This window comes from Aulostomus chinensis, chromosome 16 (genome assembly GCF_037954235.1).
Source record: "Aulostomus chinensis isolate RoL2024-O1b breed Wild chromosome 16, RoL_Achi_v1.0, whole genome shotgun sequence".
NCBI lineage: Eukaryota > Metazoa > Chordata > Actinopteri > Syngnathiformes > Aulostomidae > Aulostomus > Aulostomus chinensis.
The window spans coordinates 24,131,383-24,155,760 of record NC_141335.1 but is presented as its reverse complement, the minus strand read 5'-3'; the positions used below and the strand labels follow the sequence as shown (position 1 = coordinate 24,155,760).

Here is a 24,378-nt window from a genome sequence, read left to right as displayed (position 1 = left end):
TCATCTTTTAATTGGGATGGGAGAGATCATAGATTACATTAGCCAAGCAGGAGATACTGCAGGCCAATGGGCTCCCTCCATGGAGCCCCTGCTTTTTAAAATTTCCTCTGGGCAGCGAGCTTCAGTGTAGCCTCCTGTTTAACATACCCTCCCATTTGGAGCATTGGCCCTAGCAGGTCAAGCTAACACTACAAGAGCACTGGGCAGGGTTTTTCAGGCACTCCTGAGGTGTGGAGGAGTACATGCATTCATTGCAGAACCAGCTTCTCAGCCTCAGTTCCTCCTTTCCTTATTTTTTGCTCCAAAATCTCATCCAAAACACAAGAATCCATACATACGTATCAGCTTGTGTGTGGACTCGGTGGCTGTAACTGATACCTGCTGTCTGCCAGCAGTGACATACTATATATTTGCTGGAGACAATGAATGAGCTGAATATGCCCAGGGGACACCACTGGTGATAAACCTCTGCAAGCAGAGTGCTAGAAAAGATTGACACCCGGCTGTTAACTTGATTCTAACTTGATTAGGCCAGAATGAGGAATGAATGCTCCGTCACTTTGAGTTAGGCGGGGGAGGAAAAGTCCAGAGAAAGGGTATTGACAGGGTTTAATTTATCGCACCTCCATGCTGATGACAAACATCCACTCAGACTCAAGGATGAGCTCATTAGGTCAAAGGTCAAGGTCTCTGTGACCTCACACAACGCATTTGGCTGTGTGATGTGAATGAATACGCATGTGATATTTCAGGAACGACTGAAAGTAATTAAGTTTGGTGCAGACATTCTCTTGGATGCAAGGATAAATGATTGCATTTTTGTGGTGAAAGGTCACTGTAACCTCCCAAATCCTGTTTTTGACTGAATCCCTCTGACACGCTCAGATGGTCAAATGGCTAATAGCATGTTTTTAATATAAATCCAGCAAATAAAGATGCCATATTTGTACTTCAGACTGTCAGAAAGATCAAGTCAGTTGTGCACACTAGGAATCGGAGGGTGTTTGTAGTTAGTTGATGAGTTCATGAACTTGGAGTATTTTGTCCTTATGGAGGTTCATTTAACTGCTCAGAAAAAAGCCAAATGAAAACATTAAATGTTCTTTCAAAATGAGGAGTTTCTTTTCTTCCAAAACACATTTACACTTTAATGCAAGTTTATGCTGTGTATATTGAATGAGTCTGGACAAACATGGGTATAAATCGCTATCGGCAAACAACTGCGAGTTGAGAATTCCGGTTTTATGTTTCTGTTAATGTGTAAGATATTTACATCCAGGCCAGGAGTCAGCTGTGCCAGCGGAGGAGAGCGTGGCCACGGAGGTAGTAGAGTGAATGTTTGTATCAGTGAGGATTGTCTGTCCTCACGGCCTGTGCTCTTCTACATAGAGTTCCAGTTCCAGAGAGAAGTATGCAGGTGCTTGTCCTTCCTAACAGCCATGATAATACAACACAACAGGGATCAGTGACCAGAGGGCAGTACTTTTGGGCCGATCCATCGCATTTAAGAACAAGGTCCTTAGCAAGGTTAATCCTGCACTTCTTGAATCGCTTCAACTCCACTCTCTCTCTCTGTCTCTGTCTTTCTCTCTCTCTCTATACCTCTACCTCTACCTCTTGTCTGACATGACTAACCACTAAAAAATATTTGTTACAGTCCTAACGGTTTGTGTATATCGCTTTACCACACGTCTATTGTGTTACTATGTGCTGCTTGGCAGGTCTGCAATTTGTTTCAGCAGCTAGCAGAGGAGGCTGCTTCACCCTGCATCATATCTCATTAAAGATGGAAGTGAAGATTAAACCACATCCTCTTTAGTACACTGCAGCACCGGGCGGGAGGCATCCACTTTCCTTGTATTACTCATAAGATTGAATAGTCAGTTCCTGCAGTGACAGAACTAATGCTTGTTTGCCATATCAATGACAGCTTTATTTCATCAGACAAGCTAACAGATGCTCGGGATGCTATTATCAGAATTTTACTCCTTAAGTCAGGGAATAAGACCAATCTGTTGAAAACAATATGGAGAGTGCATTTGAGGAGGTGTTAGATATCACACTAAATCACACCAGTCTGGGCCTCGTTCAGATGTTTCAGTCAAAAATGAGATTGTGGTAAATCTTGCCTTGCTGAGTCATTTATCTGACTTCACTGTGTGACACAGAATTGTGTAGGTTTGTCAGAGACAGAGCTCGTCTGAATGGGTGCCGTTGCTTGTGTGTAGCTGGAGGGATAAGCCAATTAAACGCTTTTGGAGAGTTAAAGTCCAGTTTCACAAACGATGAGCACCACAAGAGCTAGCACTGGTTCTGTAGCGACGACTCCCCGGTAATTAGAACTTCCATTAATGACCGCAAAGTCTCTCTGCTTTGAAGTGAAGCTTTAATCCAGACAGTGTCACATTCTGTCAGTGTATTCAGGGAGAAAGCTCAGCAAAGGTGATCTGATGCCAGTTCTGAATCTAACAGTGAGGCAGTTATTATGCTGTAAAGAGGAAGCCTCCATCTTGGCAGCCTAAAAACGAAATTAGTGAATTTGGCTCTGCTTTCAATAGTCCTATCAGAGTTTGTTAATATTTAGAGATTGTGCTTTGTTACTGAGTTCTTCACCGTGGAATTTATGCACAGTAATTGCATCTTTAGTCTAATCACCTGTTTAACTTATTTCAAACATTTAATTGTTTTCAACCATAACACAAATGGCCAAATCGAAGCCCACTGATGTCCACCCGTTTAGTAAGAGTCAGTCTATCTGTGCAGCTGCCGATTCCATTTAGGTCATTCATCCATCTCAACCTCCTAACTGAATTGCATTTTAATCATGTATGCTTTTAGCCATCTGTGGCTGCAGTTTTCTCCTGCTCCACAATGCACTCGTATTTAGACTGCTGCTCGGTAACAGATAGACAGGAGCCTTCCTGCTCTCTGAGTGGTCGTGGTAACCTTGAACTGCAGATAAATCTTTGACATTTCTACTCCACCCCCACACACAAAACAATCTTAACAATTAGATTGTATTTGACAAACATGTTGCTGACTGACCTGTGAGATCTTCCAGGCAATTTGTCATGTTTGCGTCTCGCCCTTTGAGCTGATAAACATACAAAAGGTGGAGTGAGGAGAGCTGTGTTGGTGTGTGGGGACTCGGGACCCGTCCCCACTCATACTCCCTGATTGGTTGGTGACAGGAAAGACTAGCTGGGGTTAATTCTGGAGAAAAAGGATATATCACAGTGCTGTGGCACCCAATGCATTTCAAATGATGTGTCCTTGGGATGCAAGGTGACAGAGGAGTCCTTCTCCTAAGCCTTTGTAACAGTGGCTATTATTGAACGGACCCCACAATGAAAAGGTCCCATCTGCCCTCTGACATCAGCATTGGATGAATTTTCTAGAGCTCATTTCTTTGCAGGGATTCACCTTATTAAGACTGTCAGTGCGACAGCTTTCATGTACCTGATAACAGCGCTCAGACAGGACAGTTGGTTTATTTAGCGATAGACCCCACTGAGGAGGAACCTGCAGGAAAATGGCAGTGTAGAGCAGCTGTTTCCAGCATGATTGATCATGAATATGATGACTGTCTCCTAGCTCACCACAGGTTAGCTCCAGCTTACATAATCACATCTCCATCTGACTCTGGTCGCATGCCTGTGAAATGTGAATGCTTGTGTTGATCTTCCGGTGTGTTATATTGGAGGAAAAAAAAAAAAAAAGTCTTGAAATACTATAACTCAGGAAGAGAGCGGCAAAGTTCTTCCTATCAAAACAGGAGAATGAGTCCTGTACCAGTCTGACCTCCCAGTCTGAATTGCAAACAAATCATTTACACTTCTCTGTTTTGTTCCATTGCTCCTTGATGTAGTATAGAATATTGCCTCTGACTTGTAATGTTTTTCCTGCTGCTTTCACATTGCAGACTGTGGCAATTGGCTGGAAAAGGAATCATTAGTAGCGGTGAGAAAAATAAATATTTGAGGAGTGCCTCTCACCCACGTTTTCTTCTCCTGTAACTCTTAGATCTGAAGTCGGCCTCAAAGTCTCAGCAAAAACCTTCATCTAATTCAGAGAGTGTAAAAACGAGATAAATGGGCTCGCCAGACGTGACAGGCCCCTCGCAGCGTAACTCGTGTGCTAGTGTGTGACTTACGGTGTGACTGGAGCTGCCAACGTCCCCCTGCAACACCTCTTATTGTCGTGGTTCTAACACAGGAACACTAAAGATGACAGTCTCATGTAAAACCAGCCTGCTTTTGGGAGAAGTTCCACAGGGATTGTTTCTTGTTACTGCCCACATTCTTTGGCTGCCCTTCTAAATAGCAGACGTGAACTTGCGACTGGAGGGCGCGCTGTTTGACACAGACACACTAGAGTCCTGCACTAGACTCTCCTGCCAAAGCTCCTGTCACCCTCACTTAAACCCTCCCACTGGCTCACACGGGGTTTTTTATAAATCAGCGGGAAACCCTTTAAGTCCGGCTAATGCCAGTTGATTCATTTTCACACAATATTCCACGTATATCCCTTTCATCAGTGGGGGGAGAAAATCTTGTGTAAATCTTGGCTTTAGCACATATAACCCGATGCTAAGATGGCTACTGCAGGTGTGTTTCTGGGGTTCAGCTATGAAATGAAGAGCTTGGAGGAAAGCCAATAAACTGCAGCAATTAAGCAGCTCTACACAGTTCAGCATGAGGGAGGCAATATAATTTAGAGAGATATAACCTTTGTCAATCTATTCTCCTCGTTAAGTATTCCCAAGATAACTATTTCATTTTCTCAGCCTCCAACATGTTTGCTAATTATTTAGTTTGATGTGGGTGATTCTGTCCTCTTTTCCCTCGTGGATGTTGGACGAATTGTAATGCAGAATGTGTCTAAAGGGCAAGTGAAGGCTTTAGCTGCTCTACGCAGTCAAAATCATCAGGTTTCTATACATAGGTGACACGTTTGTCCCCAAAGCCCAGTTTCTTTGACTAGTGTTATCGTTCTGTACCGTGCCCTGATGTGGAAGCTTTCCTGGCCCTCGTACAGCTGGAAGAGGTGGGCTTCATGGTGCAGTTGCAGCTCATCGGACAAAACGGGTACATTTGCATAGCATGATGCTAACAGGCCCACCTACGGATCTGGGATCTGTTTCAGACAGCTGACGTTACGCAGGACCTGAGACCCTTGTAGCTTATGCTACGTCGTATCAGCGGCTACCCTGCAGGGGTGTAAACTCACCACTTTTCGGTGTGTGTTACAGTGGACTGATTATCAAGGTCAGCCCTGGAGCAACCTGAGCGCAGCCAGAATGTCAAGTCAAGTCGATTGTATTTGTTTCGCACCAAATCACAACTTAAGTTATCTGAAGACATTACAAGGTTACAGGGCCAAGTGAGATCTGAGTACTGATGAGTCCTATGATTTGTGGTTTGCCTGCGTGGGGTTGGCCTACTGTACGTCCATGAAGCCTTTTTTCCCTCTTTTCAATCCTTCCCGTTTAGAAATTACATTTACTGCTGCGATATCAAAAACACGATTTGATCCACTTGCGAGTCCCTATCAGCTCAGCTGACTTGATCAAATGACTCTCAAAGTAGAACAATAGGAAGAGTTACACTGCTTGATACCAGGAAGACTTGTTGGGGAAATACACACAAAAGATGGAGTACTTAACTCTGTTTTTTTCCTTATCTTACCATTTTGATATTTTATTCAAGCTCAGGTTGATTCAACGAACCAGCCATGAGGAAAAATACTTTGCCTGTCTGATTGTATAATTCTCATGGTGTCAGCACTGTTTTATATTTCACAGGGTGCATTTTTAAACCTCCTGGAATAAGCAACTGAAACAGGTTCCTTTCTAGTTTCTAACAAAAGGATGTAGATTTCGGTGAACAGCAAATTATCCACTGGGATCCTGAGTGAATAAGTGTATGGAAAAAGCAAAAAAAAAAAAAAAAGAGAGAGGAAAAAAAGGCAGGTGCTTGTTTGAAGATGCACTGAAGTGAACATTGTGTGATGATTCAAAAGAAAGAAGATCAAAACAATAAAAGACTTATTGCTGCAGACGGCTCCGTTTTTATCCAAGCTAATAAAGACTTAATCGAAGCTAATAAAAAAGTGTTCATGAGGTTGGGACTCTTAGATATTTATACTTATGAAATTTCTCTTTTGCTGTTGGTGCTTTTTTAGAAACTGTTTAAAAAGTTAAATACCAGAATGAAGCCAATTCAACTTTTTTTTTTTTTTTTTTTTTTTTTTAAAGAAATAGCCCTCACATCAGGGACCGGTATGTAAAAGCTCCTTTGTAAAGCTGCACCGGTGCAGTTGTTGACTCGGGGAGTGTGGCCTGTGATACAGGACAACAGGAGAGAAGAACCCCATGCTGGAGCTCTTCCTTGTGCTTGTCCTAGAACACAGATATATATAAAACAAAAATCCTGATGATGATGATTAAACCCTACAGCTGTCGCTATTATTAATACAGGTGTGATTATTCATGACATTTTCTCTCACCTAAAGAAAGATCAGCCTCTCCATAAGAGCTCTCATCAGGCACATCAGCAGGCTGCCCTGATGGGTCTTCATTTAGACTGGAGGATCTGACTTAGGAGCGCTAGCTTCTACAAGTGCTCCCTATGGAAATCTGCAGGTGCTCCCACTTGCACAAGTTTGACAGAATCACCACTGATATTTTTATGATTTATTTCAGTGTCAGTTATTCTGTTGGGTACTGCTGTTGTACGCGCCGGATCTGCACCGATCACTTTCACCAACAGTGTCACATAGAAATGTGATATTTCCTGCTAAAAACTTTGATCAGTTACTAACTTACACACACAACATGGCTACCACCACACCAAAGAGCAGGAAGACAGAGATGCCTTCATGACACGTTTTGTCACCTTGGAAACACAAATAAAGTGGTGTGTTTCCACTGGACGTCACATCGAGAGGCCTTAGTTGCTGCAGCCACTGCAAAGAGAAAAGGCTTGTGATATAAATGGAAAAGCTAAACACCTTTACTGCTCTCATCAAATGGACGCTGGTGGGAATGGAATCTCTAAAGTGCTGCTTAAGTGAATTTTACTAAGGAAGTTAACATTTATTGTTAAAAGAGCCTGTGCCTCCTTCCTTAATTCTCTGCACTCCTGCACTTGACCTATATGGACCATAACTCTGAGTTTACCTGCCTGCAGCTACCCAGAGCCAGGCGTCTGTTCCCTGCAAAGAAAAAGCAGTGCATATTCAGTAACCACACCTCAGTAGCTGAGGATCTCCAATTTAATGCAGTCCTGCTTCCTCCGTCTGGAGAAATCCCATTTTATTTTTTGATACTGTGAGGGGAAACGTCTAGCTGCCTGGCGGGCACCTAGCTGGAGGTAGTGGACTGTGAAGGCCCGGAGGACTCATGCAGGTCTTTACCATACCAACAGGCTTGATCACCAGTAAGAAAGAAGCTGCATTAATATGAGGCTGATAAATCCGGAAAAGTGAGTGGATAAATCCATAATATGCAGCTGCTGGCCCACATCCTGCCAGAGCTCCACTGTGACACAGGCCCCTGTGAAGTCTGCTGATAAACTGTTTCATCTCAACCAGAAAATGATGGTGCCTCTTCAAAGCTGGCAGTGTTGTACGATCTTTTTGCATATTGAAACTACAGTGTCTGGTGAACAAAGCAAAAGGGGGAAGCCTTTTTTGAACTTAATTACTGTATGCATCTATACTTTAGTCGGCAGAAGAATCACCTTATAAACTTTCCTCACCAAGCCTTTTTGCATGCATACATATATATACACACATATATACATACGTATATACACACATACATATACACATAAATACGCATATAAATATATACATATACACACACACATATATAGAGAACTATATATACATATACACACATACATACGTATGTACAAATATGCATATATACATATACACCTAAACACACATACATATACATATATACATACATATTTCCATACCTATAAACACACATACATATACATGTTTATGTATATATGTGGTTATACACATATAGCAATGTATATATTTGTATGTGATTATGAATGTATATATATATATATATATATATATATATATATTTGTATATATGTATGTTTATATATAGGTTTGTGTATATATGCATATTTACATACACATATATAGTTTAAATAATTATATATGTGTGTATATATACATATACATATGTGTATATATGTATGAATGTGTATATTTAAGTTTGTGTATTCATGTATATAAATGTATGTTTTATTTACATATACATATATACACACATATACACACATATATGTTTAAATAAGTATATATGTGTACATATACATATGCACATGTGTATATATGTATGTGTATTTATACAGTCTATGTATAAATATATATGTAATTTACTTATTACTTACATTGTAGGGTAATAAGAAGGCTTCTCTCTTTACAATTCAGCATAAACTGCATAGAACAATAGAAAATATGCTGCAGGTGGTCGATACTTGAGGGTTTAATATTCCAGAGAATTTCTCTCAAGTGTTGATGCTAATGTGACAATCGTAGTACATTTGTCATTAAAACAAACGGAACGGACAGAAATAATTTCGTCTTATGAAGCAGCTCTCTGCTGACACTTGAAGGGAGTCTTTCCCTTTCATGATAATACTGTGTGGTTTTAGTGTTCAACACAATTATTAAGGAACACTCCAATTACCATGAAGTTGTTTCTAATGGCATTGACTTTCCCTCAGTGTCAACTTCAGAAGAACGCCAAACTCGCGCTTAGCGGAGCCCACCTACAGCTTTATTTTCTTGTGAATCCTCCAAACTCCCTTCTCAGGATTGGGGGTTGAGCAGATGCAGGTAGATGTATATTTATGAGGGGGATGTGTATTTCTGGGAGAAGCTGTGTTGTGAAAGGTGACCTTGTTAGATAAAAGGAGGGCTCGGAAGCCAAATGATGAAAGAGAATGGGATCATCCTGGGCTCATTAATGTGGATTTGAAGGTCAGGTAATTATAACAATAGACATGTGGGCTGGTTTTGGCATCTGGTATTGTTGGTTTGTTATGAAGGTGACAAGCCTGCGGAGGAAAGGGATTAATCACTGTGACACCAGTCTGTTGTCACTTTGATACGTTCAGACATCATAACAGTGCTGCTGTAGTTCTTGAAAGAAGCTGGATAAATAACACGGTATCAACCATCGTCTGTTTATGATGAGGACTGCTGGGAATATGAATGGCTCCCTCACGTTACCCACGGACTCCAGATATTTGTATTCCAAAATAAAATGCAGCCGAAACTTTTTGTCACATTTACACATTGTAATTGCTCCATTAAACACTGGTTTGAAACATAAACTAAGCTCATCTGAAACCCCTCAACGTTACACAACGATTTATACCAGAGGTTGGAACACACGAGCACGTTTCGTGCAGCTCTGGAGGAGGAAACTGAGGAGTCTCACAACCATAAGTCAGATTTCCATCCAAGTACTTTTAAGTGTCCCATTAGCAAAGGTTGAGATGGAAACAGCAACATTTCTTAAGCCACCCTTGCTTTTGGTGGTTTTTGCTATTAGAAAAAGAATAAATGTTTAAAACAGGAGATTAAAGCTCCTATTTTCCTTTGGCGTAGTGAATCTTTTAACTTGTGACCTAGCAGCTGAAACAGCTGCTGTTATCTTCACGGCTTTTCCCAAACTTTGACTTTTTTGCTGGTCAGCAGCAACATTTCCAACTCTCGCTGGTACTTGACAGCAACGCCAATTTTCTATTCTAACTGAACGTAACGCATCAAGACCACTCGCCATTTTTCACTGATAGTTGACTCTTCTTCTGCTCTGTCACACATGGCCATGCTTAGCGTCGCCTCTACCACCATCTTTAATGGCATTGCTTATTTCATTTGCTTCAAACTGGTTGACAGAAACACATCTAAAGTGTGTTTCCTTGTTTTGGGGTTTTTTTGTTTTTTTTTTGGCTGCATACCCACGGTTCATTTAAAATCCCCTTGACAATCAGTGGAAAAACAACTATAAACTCTGAGTCTTTTTAATAGCTTGAAGAATTTATCTCATCATTAATTTAACTGTTTTCTTCCTGTTAACGTTCACCAAGTTAATTTAATATAAGAAACCTTTGAATTACAAACAAGGTCTGCAACAAGGTCCCAGCAAATGTTTGCAAAGTACAAACTGCTGCTAGTTTCTATTAATCAGAGTCAAAGGCATAAAGCTTTCAGTGGACTACGGCGGCTGTAGAGCACAGCCAAGAAAGAAAGACGGGGGTTTACACGGCGACACAGACACAGTTAGAACATTTATCAAAACAAGAAATACATTAAAACCAGCATAAAAGCTGGTTGCAACCAAACCCCGTGTGCGACACAGCCATCCTCATGTCCCAGTAAACGGTGCTTTAAAATATTCCAGTTACTCAGTCTGCAAACATGGCAGGAATTAAAGCCAAATGCAAACCTACCATTCGTCCCTCGCTGAAATGTCAGAATCCTTTTACGCAGCTACACTTTAAGGGTCATGCTTTCACACTGTCCAAATTGATATGCACAAGCTCCATATCAACATGGTGTACGCAGACATTTGTGGGCCTGGAACGTCAGGGTTATAGATGGCGTGTAATGGGTATTACAATAATAATGTATTATTAATTGCTTATTGCACATTCTTGGGTGGAACACAGCCTTCATCATTTCAGCCATAGTTGCATCATTTTGACTCCCCTGAATTGTATACCACATGAGGCATGGTGAGGAGTGTGTGTATATGCACATGTGTGTGTGTGAGTGTGCTGCTGGTACAGTGCCACCTCCACCACAAGCTTGTTTGGCTCACTCCGGCTCCTTGGGGACTACTAGAAGCTATAAAGTACAAAAATGCCAACCAGTATTATAAGGCACGGCAGCATGTGTGGTGTAGCATACATTTTTAATGTGCCACAAATAAGAAATACCACCGCTGCTTCTCTTCTCGCATCCCACAATTGCTGGCTCATTTAAGGTTTATTTCTATTTGTGTGAATTTCGGCAGCTACTAAAATAAAAAAGAGCTCGTCATGAAAGGTTAGAATTGCCACAATTTAGGCGCCACAGACATGTGATGGTGGCTCTGGATATGGAATCTCAGACTGGAAGAGTTCCAGTGGTTTTGGGCTGCGTTGGTACACATAGTACCCAGGAACAGAGCTTGTTAGGAGAGCGAGTGGAGGGGAAAACTGTTTGTGTGTATATTCCACTCTAAAGAAGTTTGCCAAAGTCCTTCACTCGACTGGTTCTTTTAGCATCGACATTCCGAGCTGACATGTTCAGAGCTCGATGACAGGAAGACCTAATGACCATCTTAGTGTTAACCATGTCTACAAATGATCGACCTTTTGCTTCTTTGAACAATTTTTGCCATTATTTCAGGCCTTGATCTTCATGTATAAGAAAATAAATATGCCAAATAAATTGTGTATATAATTTCTAATCAAAAAATGCAGACAAAAAGAAAAGAAAAGACTTAGTTTGACAGAGCAGCTCCGTTGGCCTAGTTTTTACTTTTATGTGGAACAGTTTGTGTGTGTGTGTGTGTGTGTACAGTCACAACTGAAAAACTTGTAATTTGCAGGAAAGACTCACATAAGCCAGGACTGATAATGAAAACTGCTGTAGAACATAGCAAATCATGGTTAATTTGACTTCGATATATTTCCTGCATATCCTGCCAAAATGCAAACAAGATTTGCAGACATTGATCGGGTGGAAGCATTGCAGTTGATACTCTGAAAAACTGCGCACAGATGTATATATCTGTGAATTTTTTTGCCCAGCAACCTATCTATCTGCAACAGAGCCTGCAAGCTGAACCATAAAACTTTTATATTAGTTTCTTTCCCCCACCTTTTACCCCAGAGTCACAGTGGAGTACACTATTAACTGGCGAGCTTATTGAGAATGGTGTGAGAGGCTGGTGAGGATGAGGTGAGTTTGTGTTGGATGGAGCATATTTAAAGAGTTCAGCTGAGGTGGTAGAGACCAGAAGGTAGACGGTGGATCTGTTTACCGCCTTGAGGTTTTGCGGTGATGCACCAGCACTTCCCATTTAGCTGCATGATCTAGTGCTCTGCTGACGACACCAAACACGCCACCCCCATCCACGCCTCGCTGCCCTCCACACACACACGCACACACACCTACGGGCACACAGGCCATTTTTATGAATGCTTTGCAAATATATGGACCCACTTAAGAGGAGATGGTTCTTTTTTGTCTGTGCCACCATTCAGGAGCAGGAGCTGTAGCACTTTCTTTCCTTCTCTCTGTGAAAATACACAGCAGTTCCTCCTCTGTTTTCCCATTGGCTGAGAGGCACGTCCGGTCGCTGCAGGGGTTAGGAGGGGTTAGGAGTTCAACAGGAAGTGGGTGTTCCCACAGTGACAGTGCAGGCATGTGTTGGATGGGTTAGTCTAATGCTGTGGTCCAGCAGTTCCTAATGACCTGCCAAGCATCTCCAGGCAGTCTGGGACCCCTCCGCTGAGATTTATGACCCGTGTTGGTGTTACTACTGGGACGACTCTCCTCCTTACTAACCCCGTGTCGTAGCCTACACTGTTGGCTTCACTTTGTCTTCTCATTAACTGGGTCATTGCAAACCTTCCCTTTAAAGAACTACACAGGTTCTCTGAAACATTAATGATTGCAGCAGCATTTTGTCTAATGTGTCCTGTGTCTTGTAGATGTTTTAGAGGCAAAGTGTGCTGTGTCCTTGAGGAAATATTGATTCACCAAATTCCTTGGGGGATGTGCACACCGGCACACACTTGACTCGACAATAGAACTATTGTGGCAAAGTGAAAAATCCATTAAACATACATTGAAAGAGACAATTCCACATGTAGGTGCTCAACCACTGCATAAGAAACACATAATGGTCTTCTGACAATACTAATTATTGGCTCTGCTGCTGCTTCCCTAAAGGCAGAAATGTGTTGATCCACCACATGATAGCCAGACTGAGCCAAGGGCAGGCACAAGCAGCTAGGAGAGCTAGTTTATAATTAATACACACACTATAAAATATGCATTATAGGGTTAATGCAGCCAGATACGGATTTCTGTTTAGAGTTTTACTCAGGATAATTGAAGTACTTCTTAGAAAAGTCATTCTGAATAAGGTAGCTGGGGGTTAGCTTGTCTTCCAGCTGTTTTCTGTTTGTCTCGTGCTTGAAGACAGAGTGTAAGCCCCCGTTCGCTTGGGGTTTTTAATGTCTCCCTTGATATGCATTGCTTTGGGCTGAGCACACCTCGATCGGTTACAGCTCCGTGTGCTGTAAGATAAACTGCAAAAACATGTTTCCTGACATTCTGATCATTAAAGGGAGAGGATATAGGTAGAGAGGAAATGAAAAGGCATAAACCAGCATTTTTATCCCACCCCACATACCCCTACACACCCCACACGAGCCACACTACCTCCATATTCATCAAACACAGCACAGAGATGAGATGGCCGTCGAACACTCTTCATCTCCCTGTGGTCCACCGGCGTGATCACACCAAGGCACATGTGGTTAGGAAATATCTAACATCTCATCTCACTGCACAATTCTACACACACACACACACACACACACACACACACACACACACACACACACACACACACACTCAAAGAGTTTTCAGACTGATTAGCAACCACATCTCCAATCTCTGATTAGGTGTGGAGTAAATGAAGCGCCCCCCCCCCCCCCCCCCCCCCAGGTATGCATTTCCATAATGTCAGGTAATTAAACCCCAGTGTTTTAATAGCTCAGGAATAAGAAGATTCCCCAGGTGACTCCACAATGATGATAGACTTTGCTGAAAAGTAGCTTATCATTAGCTTGCTCTAATCTTGCACTGAAACTATTATTTTACTGACAACAGGTAAACAGCAACAAGCCAAACACATCATTAGTAAAGTTACCAAGTGCATATTAGTGTTGGAGCTCAAATCCCCGCTGACCTCCCAGTCCAAATAACCTCTTTAACCCCCCCCTTTTTTTTTTTTTAATGTCTCTTCATTGCTTCGGTCAGACTGTGATATGTTTTATCTCTTGGTGACTGTGTCAGATCAGGTGATCATAGATGTCATTCTTCATGTTTACATCGAAGCGTTACTGTCGAGCACGGCGAAAGCTTCGGCGTGATCGTGCCTTTGTAGTAGCAGGCCTGAATCCGGGAGACGATTCTGTCCAGCTCAAGTCTATAGCTTGGCTTTCGGTAATCCTGGCTTTTTTAGACCTGCTTTGGTAACTATAGCTTTTCGTCTTTTTAAAACAAATTTTTATTCCTCTTGATTACGATTCTTCTTTCTTGCCTGCGAGGATGCATGGTTCTGCATCTGCGTCCTGTCTCTTTCCCTTGTAAAGCACTTTGGTCGACTCATATTAAAAGTGCATTAAAAATAAATCTGACACGACTAATAAAGCCTTCACAGTATTCCGTGATGTGTTTGAGCAGAAAATTCCCCAACCTGTGACAGGCCGCGCTTGTGTGTTTGGTGGTGACAGATTCCAGAGCTAAACTAAAGCTGGAGATCATCTTCCTCATCACAGAAAAACCTGGAGAGGCGCTATTGTAGACATGACAGTGGATTGTCACTACATCCCTTTTTGACTGTATTGTCTTTGTATGTTTTGCTCAGACTGTATGTCAACACACAACATAACAAAAGCCCTTTAGAGATAAATCCTGCAGCGGGAGTGCTTTCTTTGTTCCCGCTCCTACTCAAATGAGAACAATGTGAAGCCACGGAAAGGTGTGGAAACAAAGTGACCTTCTCCTGGTAATCAGGGACAAACAAAGCTAAAGGACGACGCCGCGATTGAAGAGCTCCCCTCTGATACCACATGTTCATTATCTGATGCTTGCGCACTAAAACATTTTGAGAAATAATAAGCGTTTAATTGGAGAGTGTTCATTGCTAATGACAGTGTTGGAAGTGAAGATCATTAAATGCATGTGTAGTGCTGTAGGAGTCTTCCAATAGCCGCCGTATGAACCGCACTTCAAACACATACGCTACCTACTTTCAGTAACACCCGAATTAACAGATGTATTTTAAATCCCTTCTAATCTTCCTCCTTTTCATGTACAACTGACAGACCCAGCAGAATGGAAATAGGTTCATTTTTTATGACACACTCTCCATTTAGCTAGCTCTTTGACACAAACTGCGACTGACGCTGCAGGTAGACACATTAGTCCCCGTATGTATGACCTAGCTCCGACACACTCAACATCTCTCTTTAAAATCTCTGCTAATCATCTCTCCCTAATAACTGCTGAAATCTGGATATCGGTGTTTTACAGCAGGAGATACAGCTGTCTCAGGCTACAGGCCACCGCTAATTGCTTTTAATGAACTTTAATGAACCACATGCTTTATTGAACATAGCCTTTGTCATGCTGCCAAGGAAGAAATCAGCGAAGGAGTGCACTGTATCTTGAAAGTAGACGCCGGTTGAATTGCACAGTTGTTGCCAACTTCCTAATTTACTTACGCTGCCACAGTGTTTCGTTTTGTGTATCGCAGATAAACAGGCTGTTGAATCATTACATTGTTGGAGGCTACCGTCAGAATGCTAAAGGTTCAGGAGAATCATCATAGAATCAGGTACTAGAGAGCCTCTTCTTCTGTGCCCCCCCATCACTTCTATCAGTTTCTGCTGTGATCCCAAATATAAGAAAAGTAAGAAAAGAGAGAAGCTGCTCAAATGTGTGTGTTTTCTCCGCAAATCTGCCACACGTTATGATGAGTCGGTGGAGTCTGGAAGTCAGTTCATTAGTCAGTTAAAGTGGCAAGATTGATCAAATGTGTCTTGTGTGGAAAGTCAAGTTCTAAATCCAAATATTTCTGACGATATTTAAAGATCCGTATTCATCTACTCTCTCTTTTCTTTTGCAGCAAACTCAAGTCTTCTGGGAGGAGGAGGAGGTGAGTGCCACTGTCTCCTATCATTGTTTGCTGCTGCACTATTATGGAGCTTGTACTCATCATTACGGACACCGGGTCCATCCGTATATCCCTGATGCTCCACGGCTGACTTTTAGTGTCTGTCTCGCTCCCAGTGTCTCTGTTAAATGTGACTGAATGTAGGAACCAAACTTGAGCGTGAAGTGCAGAGCAACCTTGCACTGTGCGGCGCTGAGAGATGGTCATTACTTTAGTGGGCTGCCCAAAAAGATTATCATCAAAGCAATGGAGGAAATCTCAGGCAGCCAACCGTGCTGTGGGAATAATGGGGAAGGAACTCGACTGCTGCTGCCCAGTCCCACTGTTCGTCTTTTCTGAAATTTGACTTTTACAGTGACATGATTGAAATAATCATCCGTCATCACAGTAAGACGATTGCACCCACTTAGATGAAGAATGTCGTTGTTTTTTTGTTTTGTTTTTTGGGACTAAAGGCGGATATTTGATGCTTGAGTGGTATGACAATGAAATAAGGTCACTGCTCCACCCTGATCTGTTTATCCATCTGTGTTGGCCGTTTCCGTGGACGTGTCCCTGTCTCCTGGCAGCACTCTCATTCCTCTGTCAGTCTTGTGATGATGATGTAGATTAAGTAGCAGACGTGTGTGTATTCTAAATTGTTCAGCTTGCTTGATATTCTTTGTTAATCCACAGTAAATTCACAACCAATGTTTAGAGACTTTTAATGAGAGGAGGAATTGCTTCGGATGGTTAGAAGTCAAATATTAAATGGCAAACGTGCATTGATCAAAATTTCCTGCTGCTATGATGCTCTCACAAGTTATCAAGTTAGGAGTTTCACTCCTTTTATGATTTCCCACAGTTTTAAATTCCATATTTTCAGCTTCAAAATCTGTCAAATATCCAAATGTTCAGATCAGAACAATTTGGAGGTGGATTTGATCCCATTTCTGCCTTCTGTACTTTTTAAAATGTTACGTTTGTCAATTTTCTTTTTTTTTTTTTTCTGCAATGAAGTGATTTGGTAAAATTTGTTTGAAATCCCCAAAAATCTTGCAACCTATGCATGTGTTCAGCCTCAGGCTTCGTTCAGCTTTTGGATATCCTCTACTGTTTGGAACTTTTTTCAGTTCATTCAACTTCCACCTGAATTCAGCCTCTGTTGTCATCCTGCTTGTACGATATTTTTTCAAACTTTTTTTTTTTTTTTCTCGCTTCAGCAAATACATTCAATATTCAGCATGTAAATGGACCTGCCAACATGCCCAGGTTTAGAGACTGACACACAGATTTATGCTTTTTCCCAGGGTTTTTTCCTGTCTGTTTTGGCTTTAAAATAATATTTAAAAAAAAAATGCCTTTCTTCATTTTTCCATTTACATCTGTTTTTCCTTCCATCTTCCAGGCCTCAGTTGCCTCAGTAATATTGTTTGAAACTGAAATGCGTTTTTATCTTCTTATGCGTACTCAGCTTCCTTTCATCCTTACTTTCAGCTTTTTTTAACATCTTTTTTTTTTTTTTAGTACCTCACCTTCTTCTTTGTTCCATTGATTTCAACTTCATCTCCCAATATTCGATTTTTTTATTTAGGGTTTTTTTTTTTCAGTCATTTTCAGCCTTTGTCATGTTCATAGCCTCATAATCTGTCAAACATTGTTCACCTTTCCAGAAATTTTGTCTCCTTTCAGCTTTATTTACTCTTTCAATGTAGCTCAGTCTTGTTTTGGAATTTCAGATGTTGTCATTTCCTACATTACTTCTTGGTTTCTCGAAGCTCAGAGCATTTACATGCCTTTTCTCTCGAAGATGCATTTTCTAGTTGCTCTTGGGATACCTGGCATGAAATACGAGTCATCAGAGACAAGGGACAACCTTACTTAACTTCCCAGTCCACACAATATCCATTACAGAGCTGTTGGAGGCTGATTCCCATCTAATCATACTGCTCAGAGTGGCCCTCATCTTTTCTGATACATGGTTAAGATTGCAAACCTTCCAGCGTGGCATCCCAATCTGTATCAATGACATGGGGCCCTCAGCACATTGCTATCTGAAGAACTTCTGTGATTGAGATCAGAGGTCATGAACAGGCACCGCCATAACCAAGCTCGCTGCAGTAAAGCACGGCGTTCTCTCCCTCTGATTGGAGTCCACTCACTATTGATTTGCCACATGTAGAGAAAACAAGATGCTGTATTTTCTGCTATTATGTTTTTGTTATTGTTATTTTGTGTCAATTCTTCCTTTCACACTTCTTTGAGCCTTACAACACAGAGCCTTGTTTATTGATCCAAGCTCTTTTTCAACTTACAAGAAGGGCTCCATCTTTCACCGGGCACAGAGCAAACCACACGTTCTCGCCCAGCGCCGACGTTTGAATAGCAATCGTACTTGGGGCCATCTGAGCACTCCCGGGTGTTTGAGAGGCTTAAAATAAGGTGTGCTCACATGCTTTGTTGGAGCAGTCCTGACTTGATGAAGCACAAAGCCTTTAGGCTGGTGAACCAACAAACGCAGGACAAATTAATGGCATTTCAACACCTGCCTGATTTAGTTACTCAAATGGCATTCTGGTGCGTGTCCCCCCCCCCCCCGGTGCCATTTGGGTGGGTGAGAAACCAGGAACCTTACTCAAGCACAGACCAAATAACCGGACCAAGACCTTGTTCGATGAGGTGGTCTCAGTCCAGGGACAGATCAACTCTGGTTTGGTCCATTTTTGAAATGAATGTGATCCGACATTAATCTGACCCAACAACCAGATGACCTCTGTACTGTTGTTAAAAGTAATAAAAGTGATAAATAAATAAATGTTTTCTTGGCTCAAAATGAATCGGCACAAACCAAGTTAACAAGCTGATGAACTGATTGGGACCCGAGCTAACCAGCTGTGTGTGTGAAAACATCCTCACACATGCTCATTCTGCCTGTAGGGCACATGGGGAAGCAAAGACTGCAACTAAAACATTCCAATGAGAAAAACCTATGGCGATGCACTTCATATCTGCTTGGCCTCGGGGAGCTTTGGTGGATTTCTGCTGGTCCTCTATTTCTTCTTGTGGATCTATTTACATTCCATCCAAAGCTGTGCTCAATTAGTTTGATAACAGAATAGACAAATATACAATGAATACCTGCAGCGATTCCCACGCATATGTGCTTCTCTCGATCGAGAGAGATGCTGTGTGTTTATGCGTGAGGCTCCGCTTGGTTATAAATTTATTAAATCTTCCTCTGGATCGGGCCGTCCAGAGCGTTCCAGGTGATTTCTTTTCTGAGTTTCCTATTGATTGTTTTTTTAACTTTGTACCTTAAAGATTAGTGAGGCTGCTCTCAGTGATTGTAATTGTTGGTTTGCTTGTGTGCAGCAATTATCCTGCAGAAAATACTGAGGGACGTTGAGGAAATAAATCCGTGACAGGACAGAGGAAACTCTAAAAGTTGCCTCCTCTACGGAAAACTTGCAACTGCCATTACGGCAAGGTTATGCATCAAGTAATGTGAATAGACACTTGCAGCATGCACCTTGGACCTGGCGTGATTTTTGACCACAAATAGGAATCTGATGTCACTGTCAGATTGCTTCATTTCATACCAACACCTAAAATCAAACTGCATTGTATTCCTGCATCGTATCATAATGAGAGAGAGAGAGAGAGAGAGAGATCTGACTGAAAAGCAGAAAGAGTGAATCACTCTCTCTTTCTCTCTCGTTCTCTCTCTTTCTCTGCTCCAACCTCAGCCAAAACACGTACATACGAAAATGAACGTGTCCGTCTCAAACAATGTTACTGCCACTGCTCACATACATCCATGCCTCCTTTATGTTGGCATGGATGTTAATCAATGCATCCACCAGGGGGCAGCCCACAGTCAAAGGCTGACGAAAACAACAAACTAAAAAAACCATGGCGACTGTGAAGGAGGTATTGTTTATGTATATCATGCATAAAAGACAAACATGGAGGCAGTGTTGTAGGAGGTGGTGGTCGTTAAGGCCGTTAAATACCGCTGGAGGATGGAGAATTCAGTTCTCTCGTATTGTCGATGAGAGAATTTGACGACGAGTGTCATTTCCAATACTTTAGGATGTAACTTGTTTTGCTGGGTGGCCCCCCACATCCAGCACAAGTCGCACAATCTGTCCTCAAAACGTTCCGCCATTGCTATTTCTTCTTTGTGTCTCACTAGAGCTACATATCGGGTAGAGACGGCAACACTGCCCCCACGATTTCCAATGGTAGTGCTCTGTTTGGTCCGTATCCGTAAGCATCACGAAAAAGTGCAGAAATACAGACAAAATGAACAGCGAGTACGGACGGAAGGCTCCGTCTGTAGCCGAACGCGTATTTTACATAGAGCATAAATGGGCCTTCAGTGTTAAAAATGTCAGTGATGAGTGACTGCTGACAGACATGAGTCGATGTGTTGATCGACATGATCGACAGCAACAAATCAACATGTTTGCTCTCTGCGTGACTTACCTGTGTGTGCCACATCTAATCACCATGAACTGTTGCGGGTAAATACGCCAACTAGCAAGGCTGCAATTGGAAGTATTGTGTGTGTTTATCTGATCACAGGAGACATGCAGGGAGACACCTTTCAAAGCCAAGTGTGAACACACTCAGCAGTGCTCACCACTCATGATTGGATCAAACCAGGGGGGCTCTTTACACCAGGAGTGCACAGGGCCTTTATCACTCAAAGATGGCTGCTGAACCTGTAAGACCGTTCACTCTGTTCTCACTGTGGCGCTGCCTCCAGCTCCATCTGTGATTTGGCTTGTGAGAACCTCCCGTGGTGGTGGCAAGGATGGATGTGAGGAGGAGACGTGTTCTCATATAGGGTACTCCTTATCTCTCCTTATCTCCCAGCTGTCTTCTCGGGGCTCTGCTGAGGGCCAGTCTCACAACAGGATGATCCATCATGCTGGCCTCACACACCTGAGCCATGTATAGTTCTCACAGCTCAGGTGGGGGGCCTCTGACCAGTAAGTGACAGCCCGACAGAGTCTCAATGTCTGGTGCACTACAGGACTTTTAGGGTGTTTGGTTGCAGACAGGTAACGTTTGAGACCTCTCTGTTCAGTCCTCCTCCTCCTCCTCCTCCTCAAGCACAACACCGAAGGTCAAGATGAGCTGGTTGCCATCCTCCTTCATGAGTCCGTGCTGCTAGAAATTAGAGTGTGAATAACTGAATGAGGCAACACTGTAATCCTCGAAGAGTTCTACAAGTGTACAGCGGCTGCTCTATATCGGAGCCCAGTTACAGCCGGTCAAGAGTTTGGTTTACTGTCCTGTCGCCAGTGAAGTGTGAGACTTTTACCCCCAAAATAGCCCACTATTAAACTGATAAAATTACACTATGGTGACAAAAAGAGAACTAATGTTATGCTCTGATGCTCTATTAAATCCTTAGAAGTCACTGATGGGAATTCTCTGGGCTGAACATCTCCAGCATTATGTACACAATGGGGTTAACCAAAATAGCACTGTTATCTACGTTAGACATGTTGGTCTCACCGGGATTCCATACATACATGGAGGGAAATAACAATGATCTCTGATAATGGAACGCTAAATGAGGCCTCTGTGAATAGAGGGTAATTATGAATGCTACCAGGTTGCCCGTGTGATGTGTGTCACAGCATGGCTGGATGCTGGCAAAGTCCCAAAAGAATAGGCCAAATGTAAACATCATGTTGTCTATACCCCCCCCCCTCCACACACACACACACACACACACACGTTTATCAGACTCAGGCATGCAAGTGCACAGTGAGCCATGTAATGATAGCATGAAGCCCTGTGAAGTCAGAGAGAGGCAGCTTCACTTGCCTTTGATGTCTCCATTCGGGGGGGGGGGGGGGTGCTGGCTCATTAGCATTCTAACCAGTACTGTTGCTCGTTTAGCATGAGGCTCTAACTAGACCACCCAAAGAAATTGTTCTTCTTTGGCTGAGCGTCCTCTCTCCACTCCATTCAAGCAGCGAGGCACGTGCACGCTGGTTTTGTACATCCTGACTCCTGGCTAATTTAGCCACGGGCCGCTAACGCTCACTGAACTCACCAGCCTTTGCCGTTGCTTACGTAACACTGGCTGTATTTGCGTGTGCCCCCTGCTCCCCTCCTAATACGTTTTCTAAACAGCATTGTGATTCATAGCAAACAATAACACATTAAGATATATGAGATTAGTTATGCTGATGCTTTCTGTGGTTTTATCTGGCCAAGGTGCCCTAAGAAAAAGTCAGGTTCATCACAGTGTGCTGTTAGAATATTTAAGGGATACTTTCGCCTTATTTTACATGTTGGGTTATACTGGAATTGTACTTGTTCAGAAAAGTCTATATTTGTCTTGCGCTATTGTTTACTGAAGAAAACCTCAAGATGAGTAAGTGAGTAAATTTATATTTTATGTACCGGTGTGTGTATATAAGTTTAGATCTAGTATTGAGGCATAAGAAACTAATGTAAATGCAGATGGTTTCATTATTCTTCTAATATTTATGGTAAGTTAAACAAATGAGTGTAATAACTCTTTTGGTTAACACACTCAGAAAATAACATAAATTTAGGATAAAACCAGAGTAAAATACATAAAACACAATAACTGTTATGATATGCATTCTGGTTTTATTAACTTTTAATATGTTTTTAATGATCTTTTCTCTTTTAAAGCCCTTTGAGCTGCAAGTTTTGTATGAAAAGTGGAATATAAATAAAGATAATTATTATTATCATTGGAGCTCGTAGCAGCTCAGTATGTAGTTATTAGGGAGAGTTCTTTTTAGTTATTGTGGCTAAATCAGAACTTATTCACAGAATGAGGTGATTTCAATTCCTGGAAATAGCAAAAATGTTTAAAACAGGGAAAAATCACCTCAAGCAAGTATGAAAACAATTTTGTCATTTTTTTCTCAATTTCACAGTTTCCACTGAGGTTTCCTAATGTGATACTTAAAAACAAGTGTTAGATGGTTCGTATGTCTTACTTCCAGGAAGTGTTAAAAGACTAGTTACTGAGGTGGACCAATTTCACCGTGAGAAATACTTGAGTTAGATACTTAGATATACACATACTACTAACACATGGGTAATAATGTACATGCTACGTAATGTATACTTGGATAGATATATGTACTTCATTGTCAGGGTGCTTTTGTTCGCTCTCCCCTGCCAATGAAGTTGTCATCAAATGAACTCACAATGGGATGACGGCCGAAGCTCATCGGCTGTGCGATGTGCATACCAATGCCTGTAAATACTAAATCCAATTAACAGAGGGAGCACAATGTCCTGGATCTGACCTCTGGGTCATATGCTTATAGTAAATTTATCCGGCTAGAGAAGCACGACATCAGCATGGCAGTTACAGCGGAGCTCCCTCGCAGGACTGGCTTAAAGTACAACAGAGGGCTGCGGTGCGTTTGGGGAAAAAAAGCAAATCTATCCAGTTTTGGACCTGTTTGGATAATCCTTTATCAAGATTCCTAAGTGCTGCTCTATGCATATCTCTATCGCCATTTATTCTCAGCTCTGTTTTCTTTTCCTGTCACCTCCAGATGAACCATTATCCTCTTTCTGGGTGCAGCCTGAGGCTTGTTTATTGAGTAGATTGCACGGTGCTCTGTGTGGGGCGGGGTAGGGTGGGTGGGGGTGTTTAGGTCGAGATATGGGGCGGTGTTGTCCGACGGTTTGGGCAGGATAGCCCTGTAGCAGCCACATCAGCTCGACGGACCTCCCTCTCTGATGAATCACCCAAAGATGACGGATGATTCTCATCTCTCATCGATTGCACACTCCGCTTGACTGATGGCCCTCAATTCACAGATGGTAGTAGCATCCATTTGCATAACTTATGACACAGATCATGTGTTTCCCCATGGACTCGCCTAAATAATGTAAAATGATAAATTGAATGCAAAGATTCCTCAGTCAGTGCAGTACCCTGGGGATTTACTCTTCTCTTCATATTTAGTGGGTAGTTAGTTACACCCTGATATCGCTGCTGCAGTCGGTCCTGTGCTTCAAAAGTGCGTTAGCGTCCTGCTGGTAGCAGCTTCTTACCAAGCACATAAACACATCCATAATCTCTTTGTACAAGACAGTGTTTTTACTTCACATTTCAATATGTTATGGTCATGACAAGAATTAGCATTTTCTCTCTTCATGCGGGTGTTTAGCAGCACCCAGATATTGAAGTGCCTTCTTGGCTTGAACCAGTCATAGTCTTTTAAATAATGAGAATAAAAGAATCCTTATTTAAATCGCCCCATGCTTGCATAAACTGAGAAGTCATTTTGCAAATTGCACTTCGGAAAATTATGAAACACATTACACATTTCAAATGTAGAGTTTATGAAAGTGGTAGTGTATGACAGCGTTCA

General features: G+C 42.1%; 1 protein-coding gene across 2 annotated transcripts in view; it reads left to right on the top strand.

Annotated features, from left to right (window-relative positions):
- Positions 1–24,378, top strand: part of macrod2 (mono-ADP ribosylhydrolase 2) — a 439,675-nt gene that overhangs the window by 111,461 nt on the left and 303,836 nt on the right. For both annotated transcript variants that reach the window (XM_086180851.1, XM_086180850.1), the window contains exon 4: positions 15,956–15,985. In XM_086180851.1, the coding sequence (XP_086036977.1) occupies positions 15,956–15,985 (30 nt within the window). The remainder of the gene's footprint in view (positions 1–15,955; positions 15,986–24,378) is intronic.